The 18,956-nt window shown below is 40.6% G+C and overlaps 1 protein-coding gene across 6 annotated transcripts in view; it reads right to left on the bottom strand.

Annotated features, from left to right (window-relative positions):
* SLC41A2 (solute carrier family 41 member 2) overlaps window positions 1–18,956 on the bottom strand; it is a 116,532-nt gene that overhangs the window by 59,482 nt on the left and 38,094 nt on the right. For all 6 annotated transcript variants that reach the window (XM_058673444.1, XM_058673442.1, XM_058673446.1 and 3 more), the window contains exons 3-6: window positions 17,765–17,872; window positions 6,615–6,686; window positions 3,914–4,058; window positions 402–548 (exon numbers count right to left, since the gene is read on the bottom strand). In XM_058673444.1, the coding sequence (XP_058529427.1) occupies window positions 402–548; window positions 3,914–4,058; window positions 6,615–6,686; window positions 17,765–17,872 (472 nt within the window). The remainder of the gene's footprint in view (window positions 1–401; window positions 549–3,913; window positions 4,059–6,614; window positions 6,687–17,764; window positions 17,873–18,956) is intronic.

Raw genomic sequence — 18,956 nt, 5'->3', positions numbered from 1 at the left:
GATTCAGGCAATCACCACACTGGTAAACACCAAGCACCACCCTGACTTTGCATCTTGGGACAGTAGTTCAACGCAACAGGCAACAGGAGCTGGCTGCACAGTTAGAACCAAGGGCAGAAGCCCTAGGACATGACTGATCTGTGTTCCGCCCTTTAAAATTAGTTATGTAATCTTGAAGAGCACACAACTAGAATTAAAGATTTTATAGTTTTAAATTCTGTAAGAGAAACATGTAAGAACCACAAAACAGAGTATTTGTATAACAAGTTACTCTCCTCATCAGTCTTAGCAGCAGTGTTAATACAGATGAAAGTCACCATGGTTTTTAGCATTGCTACAACAACATATATACATATATATACTCTCAATAAGATAATATAATTGGTTTCAAGTCAACTTACCAAGACAGGAGTACAAACCCTGACTTATCCAAGCTAAAATGGCCAGAGTTATCAGGTCACCAAAGCTAGCAGCAATAGGTGTGGCAACATTATCAGGATTGATGCCAGTCTTCTTGGAACCAACAATGACCCCAACCATTATGATTCCTAGAAAAAAAGAATGTATGTTACTTTTTATGCTGCGATTTAAAGAAGCAACTCCATAAACACTAAAGGACAGAAAATTCCTTAAATACACAGGACAGACAAACAGCATGTCAGTTTTACCCACAATGTTTTGGTACATTGACAAAACCAAACAAAACATGTCACCCATGCCCGGCCAAAATGCCTTTCACCAAACTACAATGGCACTCATAAGACATCTGAGAAGTTTAATGTTGTTTTTAAAGATCTGAAAACTACCAAAAAATTTGTTACAGCTAAAATTACAAATGTCTGTAACATAGATGTCTCAAATTTATATGTGTAATCGAATTAATAAAATATAATCAAATTTATATATGCTAAACCGAAAGATTTAAACTTTAAGCATTAAATGAAGTATGAAAATGTCAAAGAAAGGTGAGTCATATTTGTATGCATAGCGACTGGGAAGAACACCAACAAAAACAGATTTGTTCACATATGGTAGATTGAAAAGCTTGCCTTGTTTTACTATTCAAAAGTGTTGAGATGTTTAGAAGCAGGAAGTAATTAAATTTTGAACACTAGAGGCTAGTACACAAGAAACAGTCTGTTAAAGATATTCTTTTAACACAAGCTTCTATTTATAAAATGACAAAAAGCAGAAATAAATGTAACTGTGTAGTTGAACAACTTATTTTCTTGAATCTTACAAATAGCATTTGTATTAGCATGCAATTCAATAGATGATGCCACGCAAACACATTAAGAGGGTGCAGTACAGAAAAAACAAAATATTTTTGAATTATTTGAGAAGTTTAAATATGGCTACAGAAAATTTAAATGGAATATCGCTGATTTTTTGGAGCAAAAATGACTTTCATCCTTGTATGTTTGCTTTATGGATAATAAAAAGCAAGGTCATGGGATGTCAGGTTAAATGTTTGCCCAAGTTCAAAGCTTATATGACCCTAACCAGTGTTCTCATTCCCCCATGAAGCCAAAATTCAAAAAATAGAATTTTGTTTTGCATTAAACTATGCCACGTATCTTTTATTCTGCAGAACTTTTCAACCATTGTACTTCTGCATACTAAATATGTAAAAAGGGAAAAAAGCAATAGCAGAAAAATTTTAAGAATTTATGATTCAGCAAACAGGAAGTGATTTATTGAATTCCTTTCCCAAAATCAAAACATTTAAATATCCATATGGGAAGTTTTCTCATGACACAGTGCCATCTCTGTTTTCAACAGAAAAAAAAAGGGGTGTCTTCCCATCCAGTTCAGCACCAACGCACCTAGGAAGGCAGCAAGTCTCATTCCAAGTCCTTTGACCCTTAACCCATGTTTGAGACCCAGACAGAGTTTCAAGTTCCTGACTTCAGTCTAGCCCACCCTTGGATGTTGAAGTCATTTATAGAATTTTCTTCCCTCTCTTAGTAATTCTGCCTTTCAAATAAATAAAATTTTTTTTAATGTTTTGCACACTGTATGGTGCAGCAGAAAAATTGAGGAGTCAGAAAACCTGGGTTTTAATTCTGATTCTATGGTTGATAAAATGTTGAAACTGGACAAGTCACTGTAACTATCTGAGGTATTGTTTTCATCTACAAAATGTGGCTGACATTATCTGCTTTGCATGGTAATGTCAAGTTTTCATAAAACTAGAACACACTTTATTCAAAACAAGAAGCAATGAATAAATATTTTTAAATCTAAGCTTTTTGAAATCCCGAGTTTTAAAAATCCAAGCCATTTCAAATAGTTCTTAAATTGCAAAATATTAGATAATATTTTCTAAATCAAACAAAATCTGAACACAAAAACCAAAGGATCCAACTGGGGCGGGGGTGAGGGAAGGGAGGACAGAAAATTAAACCAGAAATATAATCTTTTAATACATTGACTTTAGGCAACGTCATTCCACTCAATTCTAGTAATTTTATATAAAGACAAAAAAAACTATCCCTCATAATATTTAAGTATTTAAATGAATGCTTGGAAATATTTTGGGAGTCAAGTCTTACAATTTTATTAAGTCTCCTTGAATTCCCAGAACCTAGGTTAAAAAAAAAAAGTTACATTCATTGTATGATCACCTGATATGAGAATTTGCCATTTTTAACCTTGCTGGTGATATAAGGGTGAAAGACAGCAATTAGAAAATTAAAGGGGGCAGGGCAGCATTGTGGCTTAGCAAACTAAGCCTCTCACCGATCACATATAGGCACTGGGTTCAAGACCAGGTTGGTCTATTTTCTGTCTGCTCCCAGCCACTGTGCTTAAGAACACAGCAGAGAATGGAAGATCTGAGAGACAGAGAGACCTGGAAGAAGCTCCTGGCCCATTTCTGGCTGTTACAGTCATTTGTGCCTGAGCAAAGGATGCCAAGTCCATGAACCCTGGGGACAGGGGTTCCGGTGGGGCCCGGGCTTCCTGGCCTGGGTCCTTGGGCCCACCTGAGAAAACGCGTACTCAGGGGAAAGGAAAGATCAGTGGACAACAGGCCCTGATGCACATGAAGGAGCCTACAGAGAACATTTAATATCACAGCAGAGGAAAGAGAACAGAACAAATTGGACAAGTACCCCAGGGGTGAATGGAGACTCCAACGTCGACTGTGTCAACCAATGGACACTGGAAGAGTTTCCTCATCCTTGGATCGGTGAGATCAAAATCATTTCAGAACTATTGAAACCATTTGGGCAACACACTCTGAGCATGTGCCACGTTTGGGACCCTGGGTTGATATCAGGTGGCCGTTTCCCATACCTGGGAACTGGGGCAGTTGGGAGGCTAGGTGTGGCTTCTTCCCTTATCTCCCCCTTCCCCCCAGATACAGGAAGAAAAAATAGAAAATTTGGAAACAATGATGACACCCACTCTTCTCTAAACCTCAATTCTTCTTCCCCTGATCAACAGCATAGATATCACCAAAAATTTTTTTAGAGTATTAAAAAAATGACAATACTTGTATTGCCAATGAAAAGTAAAGAAATTTTCAAAATCTGAGCTTAACATGTAACTGAGACACTGCTTTTGAAACTCAGAATTCCTGGAACACTCATAGTTAAGTGACACATCAGGAATTCCCCCCATGTAATTTCCAAAAAGAAGTTTTCCATTAAATTAACTCACAGAAATGAACTCTAAGCTACTTTCCAGATCTTATTTGGCAACTACACGAGTGAGTCTCAGACAAGCAGAACCCTGCAGAAAGCCTATTATACTCAGGTTTGTAAGTATTAGAAATATCTGAAATTACTAAGTTATGCTTAATGTTTGTAGGTGTTTTCTATCCTTTTCATAATGATCAAGTTTTTTTTAAGTTATCATCCTGACAAATCCCTTAAAAGTACAAGACTGCAGAAATTAACCAACTCACCCTGTAGGAGAGACGCAATGAAGGCAGTTGCCACACTGCTGGAACACAGAAGGATGGAATGATCCAGGTAATACTTGCCCTCTGGAATCCAGCCCAGTATAATTGCCGCCACAGCTGCTAGAAAACCAACGACAGTTGCCTGCACCTAAAATTTTTGGTATAAATTCCAAATGAATTATTAATTTAAAAACATATTTGGAAAGTTTTTTATTATATAAATATTACATACAAGAACTCAGAAGATATAATGCCATGGTAACTGAGCTGCAATACCTTTAAAAGAAGCTGCTATGTTTTAGTTTTAATATTTCCTAAGACAGTTGGTCCTCAAACTACCTTGATCTGGTGGCATAGAATGGAGTCCAGGAGTCTGTTTTTAATAAGCAGCCCATGTAATTTTGATGGTGTAATTCACACCTAAGAAAACACCACCTTCAGCCTGAAAAGTGCCCAACCCATACGTCTGAAATTTAACCTGAAGACAAGTATGGAACAAGAGATTGGGTTTAATAGTCAAATCACAAGTTCTATCACTTAATCTCGTGCAAGTTACTTAAATCTATTTGTTCAATCAGTGCTTATGTTAACTCTAACAGAAAACATGCTATGTGTTGTGTTGGGCTGCAACAGCACTCAGAAGTGACTTAGTTAACTCTCACAAAGTTCTTGGTCACCAGGAAAGACAAATATTTAAAAATAACCTCACAAGTAATTATTGCTATGATCAGTGTTATCTCTAAGATGACAGAGGCATTAACAAACTTTGAGATTTAAATTCTTAAATAAACATATCAAGCGTTTCCCACTGCAACACTCAAAAAAACAGAAACAAACTGACCTCCTGGAAGCAGGTTAATAGAATGTCAGCACTAACAGAATCCCTGAGAAAATAGTCTGTTCTGCTGACTCTTAACTGTTTGCCAGAGGACCCCTTCATCAACCTGGTGAAAACTACAAATTCAGTTCTCCAGGAAAGCAGAAGAATTTCTGGGGAATCAGACTCACAGAAGCCAGCCCACAAACTGGATTCAAGGGGCTGCAAGTGAAAAACTCCTGAGGAAGTCTGACCTGCCATGTGGTATAGTAAAGGAAGAGACCAAACCACAGACTACCTGGATTCTCATACACAGTTGTTCCCTATGCTAAATCATATTTCTCAGCTACACATTACAGCTCTTGTCGATGTCGCACACAGATTTGAGACTGTTGAGCTTAACCACCAATGTAACTGGAGTGGTTCTTACAGTAGTACAGAATTTTCATATTGGCTTGTAAAATAACATAATGTTAACACTTTACAGCAATAAAATTATTTAATAATGTAAATTCTAACATCATGATTCCAAGTCTTTTCTAGCTGGACACTGGAAAACAGGGCTGGGGACATGCTGCAGACATGACAGTGTGTTTATGTTTCTAAGGCATCAGAAGCCCAGAGCTGCGATGAAGATCTCAGCTAGAAAGGAATGACTGCTTGAGCACTAACTGTGCCCAAGAAAAAGCAAAACCTGGCTTCACATGGTAGCTGGGAGCTGCTAGGGGACACTGGTGCAGGAGCTATATACCTCATGGTGAAGCACAGTTCCTCAAATGGAACTGGGCACTTTGCTTTACTTGAAAAACGATTCATTGGCCGCAGCAGCTATTCTGTAAAATCATGAAGGAATCCGTGACAGATCACAGCTCAGGACCCCATTCAACAGAAGGAAGAGCACGCCCTCCAACAAGTGAGAGCATGTCACTCTGTCCTTTCTGCCCTCCGCACCTCCAACCTCACAGCCAGTCTCCAGGCAGAAAAAGCCTTATGCCAGCCCAATCCTTTCCCCTTTCCACAGTCTTCTACCACCTCACAAGTTTCAGCAGGGCAAGACTCGGAAAGAATAAGCTCTCCCCTCCACCCTGGTCATACTTCGCCACCTTCTTTTCCTCTTGCTTTTGCCAACTGGTAATTGGTAACTGATAACTGGGCTCTAACCAACGCCACCTCACTAGCTGGCATAGCCGTGTCCTGGTGGGCCTGCTGTGGTTCCCTGGTCTTCATACATCCTTGATGAAATAAGGCAAAGTAACGCTACAGTCATCCCTGGCTTCCATCCTGATCAACATTAAGATTAGTGTGTATTCTTTAATCTCATATTACTAGAAAAGATTAGGATAACTACAGTTGTCTGTCTTAAAGATATTAAGACTAGGTAAAAAGAAAGAAGGATATTGACTTCAGATTAGAAAAAAAACATAGATTATGCATAATCCATGGTTTGCTGCATACAAAATTGGTAATTGAATGTATTCACTTACATAATGACTAACAACATTAAAAATTAGGAAAATTTCAAATGGCTAATCATAATATAGAGGAAGAAATTGAATGTTATTAAGCAGAAAGTTTATTTACAAAAATTCAAAGGAGGACAATCAACACCCAGAGTCAAACATTTACAGACACTAATGCAAATTCTGCCTATACTGTAATTTATGATAGAAAACATTTTATTTTTCTATATGTTCTATATTTTTCATATTTAAATAAACTCAATTTCTAGAGAAAGAATAACTTTTGGAGGTCATGGGTATTATTTCATCATTTTTTCAAGATACTGAAATAATGGTAAACTTCATTGTACCCAATTTTCATCATTCTTACAGGCAACAGCCAGATTCCTCAGCCCGGGATCTGTAAGTGAATATATAAACCACTTACCTGCTTTAAAGCCAAGTTGCCAATTATTAGATTCCACTTTTCAATGGGTGAATCCATCTTCCCAATATTTACCTGTTAGGGTGGACATTTTCATATATTACTGAATAAATGCTGTCTGCCCTGTTTAAACAGCACATTAAGTCTTAAAGGTCAAGTTATTTTTTTAATAAATCTGATAGCCTCACATTGCACTTTGTGTGTGTGTAGCTTAAAAAGCAAACTTATGTTCTCATGGTTTTAGAGGCTGAAACATTCAAGACTAAGTTCAGACAGAACCTAGGTTCTGCTAAGGGACCTCTCCCTGGCTTTCAGTTAGCTGCCTTCCCACTGGGTCTTCACACAGCAGAGCTCAGACTGCACTAACAGCCGCGCACCAAACATTTGGCTTGCCTGAGAAGCTTAGAAAAATATTTTCTTAGCTATCTTTTTAAAAAAAATTTCTTTATCTTTATTGGAAAAGCCATTGGATTTATGCAGAAAAGGAGCTACAAAGAGAAAGATCATCCATCCACTGGTTATTCCCCAAGTGGCCACAATGGCCAGAGCTGAGCCAGGCCGAAGCCAGGTGTCAGGAGTTTCCTTCAGATCTCCCACATGGGTGCAGGGTCCCAAGGCTTTAGGCCATCCTCTTATTTTCCCAGGCCACAAGCAGACAAGCAGGGAGCTAGATAGGAAGAGATCTTATAAGAATTAATATACCAGTTAGTATTACAACTACTCACCAATGTTGCTTTATAACTAACATTATCAGATATCATCCTAACATGCCAAATTTTGTGTATTGAGTCCCAATAAAAACAACCATATAATTTTAAGCTTCTAAAACTTAATCTCACATGCAGTAGTAACGTAATTTGAACAATTATTATTTTAAAAATAATATATAAGCAAACCTCAATTTTTTCTTGAATCATCACTAAAACTTATCAATAAAAATATGTTCACTTTACAGATTTGATTATGTATTTCAACATCAAAATTCAAATGTCTCTCTGCTAAATGGAAGAACACCCTCCAAAATGACATTACTATTCACATATTCAATTCTTCTATATGCGGCATCATATTTCTCAACACCTCAGGATTCAGAACATATATATATGCAAATTTGCCAAGCTTTTCTAACACACTCACTTGGGAAGCAATGAACAATCACAGGTTAAAAAAAAATACTGAGTTGGGTTTCAAATATTCCTATAGTCAGTCATAGAAGATTTTCAAATATATACAAAAAGAAAAGTCTAGGTGAACAGGTAAAAAGATACATAATAGTTGTTCCTTACCAGTAATTTTAACCATGAGCAAACTAGAAAACCCTCAAAGAGTTCAACCCATCAATTTAAGTGCTCTGTCAACACTTTCTCTGTCAGGGTAGAAAACAGCCTGTTCTCTAACGTCACTCTGGATTTCAGTCTCAAAAGTATTCAGAAAAGGCAAATATTGAAATTTCTTAGTGCCTCTGAACAGCTCTTAATGCAGTCTTTATTTATGTATTTCCTTTCCAAACTTTGGAATCTAAATTATTTTAGAAATTCCAGTTTGCAGCTCTGACAGTCCAGGCCTTTCCTCCAGGGAGTTAGAAGCTACCAGCAATGCTTTTGTGCCTAGCAGTGTAGTGCAGCATGTTAAGCCACAGCCTGCAATGCCAGCATACCACACTGCAGCACTGGCTGGAGACCTGGCCTCACTGCTTCCCACCCAGCTACCTGCTAATGAGCCTGGGAAAGTAGCAGAAAACCACCCAGGAAATGGGGCCTCTGCCACCTCCACGAGAGACCTGGACAGAGTTCCAGACTCATGATTTCAGCCTGGCCCAATTCTGGTCATTGAGATCACCTGCATGAACCAGTGGATGGAATCTCTCTCCAGCTCTCCTCCTTTCTCCGTAACTATCTTTCAAATAAAAAATAACCCTTAATAACAGTATATACAGATAAGGGAAGTAATCTAAAATGATTCCATGAAAAAATATAAGACACCAGACTCCAGGGCTGCTTAATGGCCAATTCAGATATTCATACATTATAGTACAGAAAAAATAAATAAAAGTGAAACTACCAAAACATAACTGCACAAATTCTCCTGGTACCATCACTGGTAGTACTGTCTAAGGTCTGGAACTAGGTTTCTCAAAATCCTCTTCCCTGTAGCTTTGGGCCACAGTCTGCCAGGGAGTGAAATGTGCTAAGATTTGGAAGGCACGTGATTTCCGGATGGTGCAGAGCCCGGGTGGCTCCTCCTGCTCTGGGGCTCAGGTTGTTTCCGGATTCTCCCACCACAGAGCTCTTCTCCAACCTCCCCTGTGTCTTCACAAGCCCAGCGTCCTCCGTTACATTGTCACTGTCATAACACACACCAGGGTTCTGGTTCCTTCTCACCAAACTCAGACTGATGGGACCTTGCCCAATTCCTGTTCTACAAAACTATGGAGAGCATACTCTACATCCCTTCAAATCTGTAAGTTAATGAATCCGCAATTATATTGGTCTAAGATAAAATGTTTTTTCTTTTTTATTACAAAGTCAGATATACAGAGAGAGGAGGAGAGACAGAGAGGAAGGCTTCCGTCCGATGATTCACTCCCCAAGTGAGCCGCAACGGGCCGGTGCGCGCCGATCCGATGCCGGGAACCTGGAACCTCTTCCAGGTCTCCCATGTGGGTGCAGGGTCCCAATGCATTGGGCCATCCTCGACTGCTTTCCCAGGCCACAAGCAGGGAGGTGGATGGGAAGTGGAGCTACCGGGATTAGAACCGGCGCCCATATGGGATCCCGGGGCTTTCAAGGCGAGGACTTTAGCCACTAGGCCACGCCGCCGGGCCCTAAGATAAAATGTTAAATAACAACCTAAAATCATATATGATGTAAGATATAAAGCAAAAGAATATATTCAGCTCTGGACTTTGAGGTCATTTGGGCAGTGAGCCAGCAGATGGGAGACCTTTCTCTAGCTCTCCTTCTCTCTGCAAAATCTGCCTTTCAAATTAAAAACAGAAAAGATTTCTGTGTAACCCAAATTTATTATTTTAAAGATTTATTTCTTTTTATTGGAAAAGCAGATTTACAGAGGAGAGACAGAAAGAAAGCTCTTCCATCCCCTGGCTCACTTTACAAAAGGCCTCAATGGTCAGAGTTGAGCCAATCGAAGCCATGAGATGGGAGCTTCTTCTGGGTTTTCCACGCAGGTATAGGGTCCCAAGGCTTTGGGCCATTCTCTGCTGCTTTCCCAGGCCACAGGCAGGGAGCTGGATGGGAAGTGGAGCAGCTAGAACATGAAACAACCCCCATATAGAAGAGGATTAGCCAATTAACTGGCTAATCTCATCACACTGGCCCCAACCCCAAATTTATTTGAATTTAAACTACATTTGTCTTATAGTATTAGAAAAATGGGCCAATTTTTCACATACACCAACCAGTTATACAATTAATTTTTCTAACACATTTTCCTTTAGTCCTTTGAATATATTTGTACTCATTTCTTTGAAAGACTTAAGTCGCACACCTGAACCCACATGGATTCACTTTCCATTCACTAAATATGAATTACACTTTTCTTGAAGATGGACCAGTATTTTTTCATTTATTTTCATATCTAGTAATTTTGGGCTAAAAACTGTACAACACAGATAATAATAATGACTTTGGATACTGTTACCTTCTTCTGCAGGCTAGTCGGTCTTCCCAATAGGCAGCTGACTTGCCTAGACTCAAACTACTGAGTGTTGCCTCTCCTCTCTCCCAGTGGAGAACCCTCTCTGCTGGGTTCTTCACTTAGCCTAGCTGCTTGGAGCTCTTTGCATCTGTGCAGTTTAACGGTCAAGGCCTGGCTGCGTTCACTGCACATCTGGGGACTCGCAGGCTCTGCAGTCCTCCACCTCCAGGATACCCCTAGGAATTTTCACTTGCTTTGTCAGGCATAAGCTTTGCTATTTGATGATTTAAGTCAGGAAAACATGAACTTTCTGCCAGCACAGCTATGCTTAGGTCACTGAAGGCATTCGGCAAAAAAAAGTAAGATGCAAACTTAACCAGTGTAGTAGTGTATAAAATGTGTGTGTATATATATATATATATATATATATATATATATTCACACATGTATACACAGAGAGAGAGGCTATATCTGATGTCATATTTTAACATTCTCTATTTTCTGAAGGCTTTCCTTAAATCTTATGTATCTTAATTCTCCTGTAATCATAAAAATGAGAAAAAACTTTAACAAAGCAAAAATACTAACATAGTCACAGATTAGTCCTCTATAGCTATGAAGGTATTTTACCCCTACTTTTACAACTGAAAATAAATACTACACAGGGAAATCATAAAAAATTTTAGAGATATTTTTGGCACATAATGAAAAGGTTAGTTTTCAAAGAACATGTGTCTTAAGTTAAAAAGGAGCAGTCGATTGGTGCAGTAGTTAAGATGCGCACAGCCAACCCTGAAGCGTTTGAGTCTGCTCTGCTTCCAACTCCAGCCTCCTGCTAACATGTACCCTGCCTTAGGAGCTACTGAAGGCTACTGGGGAGTAAACAAGTGGATGGGTATTCCCTGCCTTCTGTCACTCTGCCTGTCAGATAAATGAGGACATGATTTTTTAATTATCTCATTCACTGCTATAACAGTCTCAATTAGAGAAAATAAACTTAATTAAGGTAGTGACAGATGGGACATAAACTGAGCCACAGCACGTAAAGCTCCTGACAGAGGTGCCAGCATCATATATTGGCACTGGTTCTAGCTCCTACTGCTCCAACTTCCAATCTAACTTCCTGCTAATATGCCAGTGAAACTAGCAGAAGATGACCCAAATCCTCAGGTCCAGCAGAAGATGTGGGCTCCGACAATGGTAGGTTGGGGAGTGAACCGGCGGATGGAAAATTCTCTCTCCCCACCTCTCTGTAACTCTGCCTTTCAGGCAAACAAAAAAATGTTTAATAAAAAAGAAAACTGGAAGAATACTTTCTAAAAATTTTTTTTCTTTATTTTTATTGGAAAGTCAGATATACAGAGAGGAGGAGAGACAAACAGAAAGATCTTCCATTTGCTGATTCACTCACCAAGCGGCTGCAACAGCCGGAGCTGCACCAAGCAGAAGCCAGGAACCAGGAGCCTCTACTGGGTCTCCCACGTGGGTGCAGGGTCCCAAGGCTTTGGGCCGTCCTCTACTGCTTTCCCAGGCCCACAAGCAGGGAGCTGGATGGGAAGTGGGGCTGCTGGCATTAGCACCAGCACCCATATGGGATCCTGGCGCTTGTAAGGTGAAGATTTTAGCTGCTAGGCTACTGCACCTGACCCTAGGAAAATACTTTCATAGGAGAAAATATCTGGAAAGTAACTGAATCCAGGATAGAAAGGAACAAGTGATTGCTGATATAAACTGATGAGAAAAAAAAACAGAACATGGCCAGAATTATAGAAAATAATAGTTTTGTTTTGAACATAGTGAGTGATGTCCACCTGATAAATTCAGTTCAGGAGATTCAAGAAAGAGACTGAAGATCAAGATCCAAGTGTCTACAATGTGGATACAGAAGAAGAATACAAGAAGTGACTGAGATTCAACATGAAGAGCAAGGTACCAAGACTCAAGAAAGCCTCAAATAAAAGGAAAAGCAAAAGCAAGAGAGCTCACAAAAGTAGCCTAGGAAGAAGAGATGAAAGGAGTAGGAGAGCGAGGCAGAGTCTCCTAGCCCAGGGTTATGCAAATTTCAGGCGGAGGGGAATTAACCAGTGGACAGACAGGGTGACGCCATGGGAACTTTGCTGTGGAGAAGTCATTACCCATCTCCCTGACAGGTGCTTGTCAGAGCCAGGTCTGAGGCTCGCCAAGCCAGGCCAATGTAACCACTGATCAAGCGAGAGAAGGGGCTGAGGCACGCCAGGGCAGGCTACTGCACCCACCTGCACTCATAGGAACTGGCGCTGGGGGGCAGCCTGGTAGGAGTTCTGGAGGGTCCCTGCCCCAAAACAGATGGACAGCCTCTCAAATAAATACAGGAGACAGGGCTGGCTGGACTGTAACATCAGACTAGCTTATAGCACCAGCCTGGACGCACAGGACCTGGGGATGGGGACAGACCAGATAGGGTTGCTGCGGCAGGAGTGTGTTCCCTGAATCACATGGCCTCAGACGAACAGGATACCTGGTCTCAGGGAGCATCCCATGGACATGTGTCCCACCACACATTGCAAAACCCGCCCATGTTACACACCTGAGCCACCTCCATTGCTGACTCCCATTCAAGGATAAAGAACACACCCAGCTGCACACGAAAGACAAGACAGCCTTCTCCTCCAATCCAACAGAGGATCTCAAGTACTTCTGCAAAGGGTGGAAAGAAAAGCAAGAACCACAGCACTTAGACCAAGTTCTACAGAAAGCACCTAGGCCTGTGGACACTCTGACGTAGATGTGACCACCCAACGGCCTTGGAACTTGCACAGAGAGAACAATGACGAGCCCCTGTGAGGGCAGAAGGAAGAGGTCACCTCTTACACAATAAAGCCAACAACATCCTAGAGCAATCAAGGTGACACAAGGACACAGCCAGTCAGCCATTGAAGGGAAAGCTTCCGGCCAGGAATAAGGCTCCACCAGCTGAGGGTCAGAATCGGGAGGGACAACTACACAGCAAGCTTATGGCCACAAGTCGGAAGTCACACCTCCTCTGCTCTGTCATTCTTACCCACCTACCACTCAAATGACACCCCCAGGACATTCTTCCCCTATACCAAGGTCCCTGAGGTGGCATCAAGAAACCATCTCTACCCCCTGGTACTAATGTAATTGATAATAAAGAGCAGTACATCCTCTGTCATCCCCTGTAGACACAAGAGGGAAAGTGGAAACATTTCTTACCCCTACCCCACCCCTACCCCTGCCCTCTGCATCCACACCAGTGGCCTAGATGGGTCTGCAATCCTCCCACTTTCGTAAAAAACATGTGATCTGGCCCCTGGGTGGTTTTCACATTTCCTCCTCTGGGGATTTTGTTCTTCTCAAATCTGAATGAGACTCTGAATCTGCTACAATACAGACAGCTGAGTCACATCCCCAGGGTTTCTGAGTCAGCAGCTCTGGAGTGAGGCTGAGAATGCATATTTCTAAGAAGTTGCTCATCAGAAAATCTGAGAACGTTGTCCTAGCACAACAGTCCTATCCTTGGCCCTTGGTACTGCATGGGACCTTCCTACCTCAAATCGCCTTAAGGCCTCTCTTTCTTATTTCCTCAGGTTTATGACTAATAAATCTTATCAGTGATGTAAGTCTTGGCCTATGGAAGACAGTAAGTCCACCCTTGCCACAGAAAGATAACTACTCTTAGACAACAGCGTGCATGGTTGATAAACTCCTCCCTTACATAATGAGTAAGACATGAGTAGACCTTTGGTCCAGCAATTAACACCCTATTTAGGACACCCACCTTCCAAACCAGTGTCCATAGGTTAGATTTCTGTGGAATCCCCACTCCTGATTCTACCTTAATACCCTGCTGGTTCATTCCCAAAATGGTTACAATGACACCATGAACTTCATGACACCAGGTTGCAGGGGACCCAAATAACTGGGCCATCTGCCACTGCTTTTCCAGACCAGTGGTAGGGTTAGTAAGTGGAGCAGCCAGAATATGAACCAGCACCTATTTGGGACGCTGGCAGTACAGGACGCAGCTTTACCCACAAAACTACAACACCAGCCCAACCTAATCTCCTAGTACATTCTCCAGATACCTGAGACCATAAAGTTCCCTACCCAAAAGGCATGGTGCCCAATGGCAGGGTCTCTTTCTCAAGTCAGTATTCCTCATGATAAAGTGTTGGGTACAAGGTCCCAAGGAGTGTCTCACAGGGATGTAGAGCTGAAGTCTGGACATAGAGCCTGAGACTCGCATCAGGGCTCACAGAGCGCACTGCATACAGCCTAGCAGAAGTCAGCGGCAAGCTCTCCATCAGGAGTCAGGTTCCGAAATAGAACCAAGGAAGTCCAAGGAATTCTCAATTTGATCTTGGAGCTACCAGATCTGCATAAGGCAAAGTTACAAAGAGACAGAGAGAGAGATCTTTCATCCACTAGTTCACTCCCCACATGACCACAACAGCAAGAGCTGGGCAAGGCTAAAGCACATGGATGCAGGGACCCCAACACTTGAATCACTTTCACAGGCACATCAGCAGAGCTGAATCAGAAGTGCAGATAAATGTTATATTGGTCTTCATTCGTATTCCCATTTCAAGCTCATAAAGTGGACCTGTCAAGAAATACACTTATAAGTAGTTGGCATTATCAGACTGACTCTTTCTCTAAATTCTATCAAAACAGAGACTTTGCCTGCTTTGTTATGTATTCTTAAACTAACAGATTTCTATTTTACTCCAGATGATATATATACAAATCTGGAACTGTCATTATTTCTTTAATGCATTGGATTGTCCCTGCATCCTTTTGTCATATTCCCCATCTCTCCATTGTTTGTATGTTTGCTAGCATCTCTTTACATTCTGCAATAGAGGATAATCTAGGTTCACATTATACTTTTTGGCTGCAGTGCAAATAGTTTCCATTATTCTCCAATCTGTCTAGTATTCAGTAATTACCATGATTACACTCTAGATTGTAGACTACAACACAGAAATGTGCCACAATAATTCTACCTTGTGAGTTTTATCCCCACCTAGGTGGCTGATACTCCCAGGCACACCTCTAGTCCACCAACTAATTGCAGGGAAAAGCAACTGGATTATGTCTGTAAGTGGTGGTTTCAAAATAACATATTTAAAATTTCTTAAGTTTCAAGTCCTAAAAAACACTACATATTAATGCCTAGCCCAACACATTAGTAGGTCATTCTTATAAAGAGGCTATGGAGTTTTGTTATCACTTATTTATTGACTTAATAAACTCTGACACAGTTATTCTCTGTAGGTAAAAAGGAATGTTTTAGAATGTGGCTTATATGGGATCAGACAGATGGCTCAATTGGCTACTCATCCACCTGTAGGTATGGGCATCCTGTATGGGTGCCATTCATGTCCTAGCTGCTCTACTTCTTTTTCTTCTTTTTTATTTTATTTCATTTTTATTGGAAATGCAGATTTACAGAGAAGAAGAGATACAGAGAGGAAGATCTTCTGTCCACTGGTTCAATCCCCAAGTGGCCTCAATGGCCACAGCTGAGCCTATCTGAAGCCAGAAACCTGGAGCTTCTTCCAGTGCATACAGGGTCCCAACACTTTGAGTCATCCTCTACTGCTTTCCCAGGCTACAAGCAGGGAGCTGGATGGGAAGTGGAGCAGCTGGAACAGGAACCAGTGCATATGGAATTCCGGTACATTCAAGGTGAGTATTTAGCCACTAAGCCATCACCCCAAGTCCCCAGCTGCTTCACTTCTGATTCAGCTTACTGTCTGTGACCTGGGAAAGCAGTGGAAAATGGCCCAAGTCCTTGGGCCCCGCACCCATGCAGGACACCAGGAAGAAGCTCTTGGTTCCCAGCTTCAGATTGGTTCAGCTTCAACCACTGTAACCATTTAGGGAGTGAACAAGTACACAGAAGATCTTTCTCTCTTTGTCTCCCCTTCTCTTTGTAAATCTGCCTTTCCAATAAAAATAAATGTATATTTAAAACAATTTTTAATGTGATTTCCACTAATGCATACCAGCTCCATGACCAAAGAGAAGCTGCTCAACTTTCTAAGCCTCAGTTGCTTCTCTGTGAGACAAGAGCAGTGTTCATGTCCAAGGGCTATGTGAGATACCCCTGTAAAGCATGTCAGGAGAACTCACAAACAGATGTTTCATTACTGTCCCGTGCAGGGCATGGCTGCATGATCTGTATATGAGGAAGAGGCTTAGAATGTTCCACAGGGCACATGAAGCACTTCCCTTCAGCTAGTAAACCAACAACGCTAGCAAAATGTGATTTAATGTATTCCCTTTCCATGCATCTGTAACCCTAAAAACGTCAGGGAGCTCACAGCTACCTGAGGTGAAGTGGGAAGTGGGGAGGCGGACAGTGTTTTCAACAACAGAAGTTACTCAGCTTTTTCTTCTTGGTTGCCTTCTTATAAATAAGATATTTTTTAACCTGCTTCATAGATGAACTCATTTGCTTCAGCTTCTTTAAATAAACATTTTTAAAACGCTTTATATTCTAAAGGTATTGCAAATAGCAATACTATCTAAGATGGCTTGGTTCCTTTTGGGCTAATATTCAGTGAACAGATGGCTTCACTGAAGCGTACACCTAACTTTGAGGTTTTAACAATCATTTAGTTCTGCAATGGTGAATTCTAAAAAAATGTGAGAGTTAATGCTCTTTTGGGCTTTAAAAATATTCAAGACTCTAGTAGTGGCAGTATTTTCAAATATCTTTAATCTTTCTAGATGACAAATTAGTATTGTATAACTTAATGACATCAGAATACAGAATTTTTTTCTGAACAAAAACTATACTGCTAAAACTATTCCTAAAGAAATAAGAATGCAAAAATATTTATCACAACATTGTTTATAGTAGTTGAACATGAGACAAAGTTGATACATTCAATAACCCTGTGACAGTCTAATATATTGTGAGAAAGATATCCAACAGAAAACACATAGTTAATAAAAACAATGATACTGATCAACATTTACTGACATGAAAAGATAGTCATGTTTTTAAATGTCAAATTATAAAATATATGAGATTTCAATTCTTCACAACACATAGTGTGTATGTACATTATGATACACCCAATGAAGTACAAGTATAGATATGCAGGGATAGAGAGAGCTATACCAAAACATTGATAATAGTGATCATGCCCAGAGAAAAGGGGTGATGGTTTTACAGTAACTGTGTATCACTTTTATGACCATAAAAAATTGGAGCGTCAATCAACCAGCCACCAAACCATGAAGAACCTCGGTATTGACTTCCTTCCTGTCTTGGGAACTGAACATCAGGGCTGGAAGATCCTGGCCTCAGAGGAGATGACACATCAGTGAGACTTTCCAGGAAATGATATTAGGCATATCTCTCTAAGCACAGCCCTGAGGTTTCGAAATCTACTGGGCAAAGAAACCTGCTACAGGCCCTCTTTAATACACAGGAACAGTATAGCTAATATACACACCCTGAGGTAGAAAAACAAACTTACTGCAGTGGATAATCTGGATGCCAACGTCATTTCCAAGTTCCCTTTGAGACCAAGGAGTGCAGGAACTAAAATGAAGACTTCTGTAACTTTTTTGAACACCTCCCAATGCTGTAAGAAATAAAATAAAATTTTGATACTTTAGAACAAACACATTACTAAAAGCCTCAGCCATGTTTTTCAAGTTTGTATTTACATTTTGAATGACTACATAGGTTATCAGTGAACACTGAGCTTACCCTCATCCTCATCCTCCGGAGCTATGAAGCTTTGAGTAACTTTACAGACAGCAATGGCAATGAGTCTGATAGTTAACACACCTCACTCTACACCCAGCTTGCTACACAATCCTGATTTAGTCCCATTGTAGCATGAGAGGCAGAGACAAGATTCTAAAAACAACATTCAACTAAAAACAAATCCTGGGTTTATTATTAACTAGCTGTGGGGTCCTAGATGAGTATCCCATATTTTTGCGATTTCAATTTCTTCATCCCTAAAAAGAAAAACACATCAATCCTGTCTAGCCTTTGGAGAAACAACATAAAAAGAAAAGCAGAACACTTAAGGTGCTTTCTAAATCTTAAAGATCTCATAAAATGTTTAATAACATAAAGTGAGATTTTACAGACGCTATTAAGAGGTTCCTGTCCCAGCAAGAGACTTAGTCATGGACTTCACACATTAACTTTATGTCAAAAAAAAAAAAAAAAAAATACCAACAGGGGCCCGACATGGTAGCCTAGCAGCTAAAGGCCTTGCATTGAATGCACCGGGATCTCATACGGGTGCCGGTTCTAATCTCAGTGGCCCGTCTTCCCATCCAGCTCCCTGTTTGTGGCCTGGGAAAGCAGTTGAGGACAGTCCAAAGCCTTGGAACCCTGCACCCATGTGGGAGACCCAGAAGAGGCTCCAGGCTCCAGATCAGATTAGCTTCAGCTGCTGCAGCCACTTGGAGACTGAATCAACAGACTGAAGACCTTCCTTTCTGTTTCTCCTCCTTTCTGTATATCTTTCAAACAAAAATAATAAAAATAAATCTTTAAAAATATATATCAGCAGCACACATCTTGCCGCCAATGCCATGACAGGCAAAAAAAAAAGTAAAGCATAAATCCATCGGATAAATATGACGAGTGGGGAAACCACTTTAGACATTCATATCATCATTCACAGGTCATACAAAATTGTCAAC

The sequence above is a fragment of the Ochotona princeps genome, chromosome 15, assembly GCF_030435755.1.
Source record: "Ochotona princeps isolate mOchPri1 chromosome 15, mOchPri1.hap1, whole genome shotgun sequence".
NCBI lineage: Eukaryota > Metazoa > Chordata > Mammalia > Lagomorpha > Ochotonidae > Ochotona > Ochotona princeps.
The sequence above is the reverse complement of the archived record's forward strand: the minus strand, read 5'-3'. Positions and strand labels throughout refer to the sequence as shown.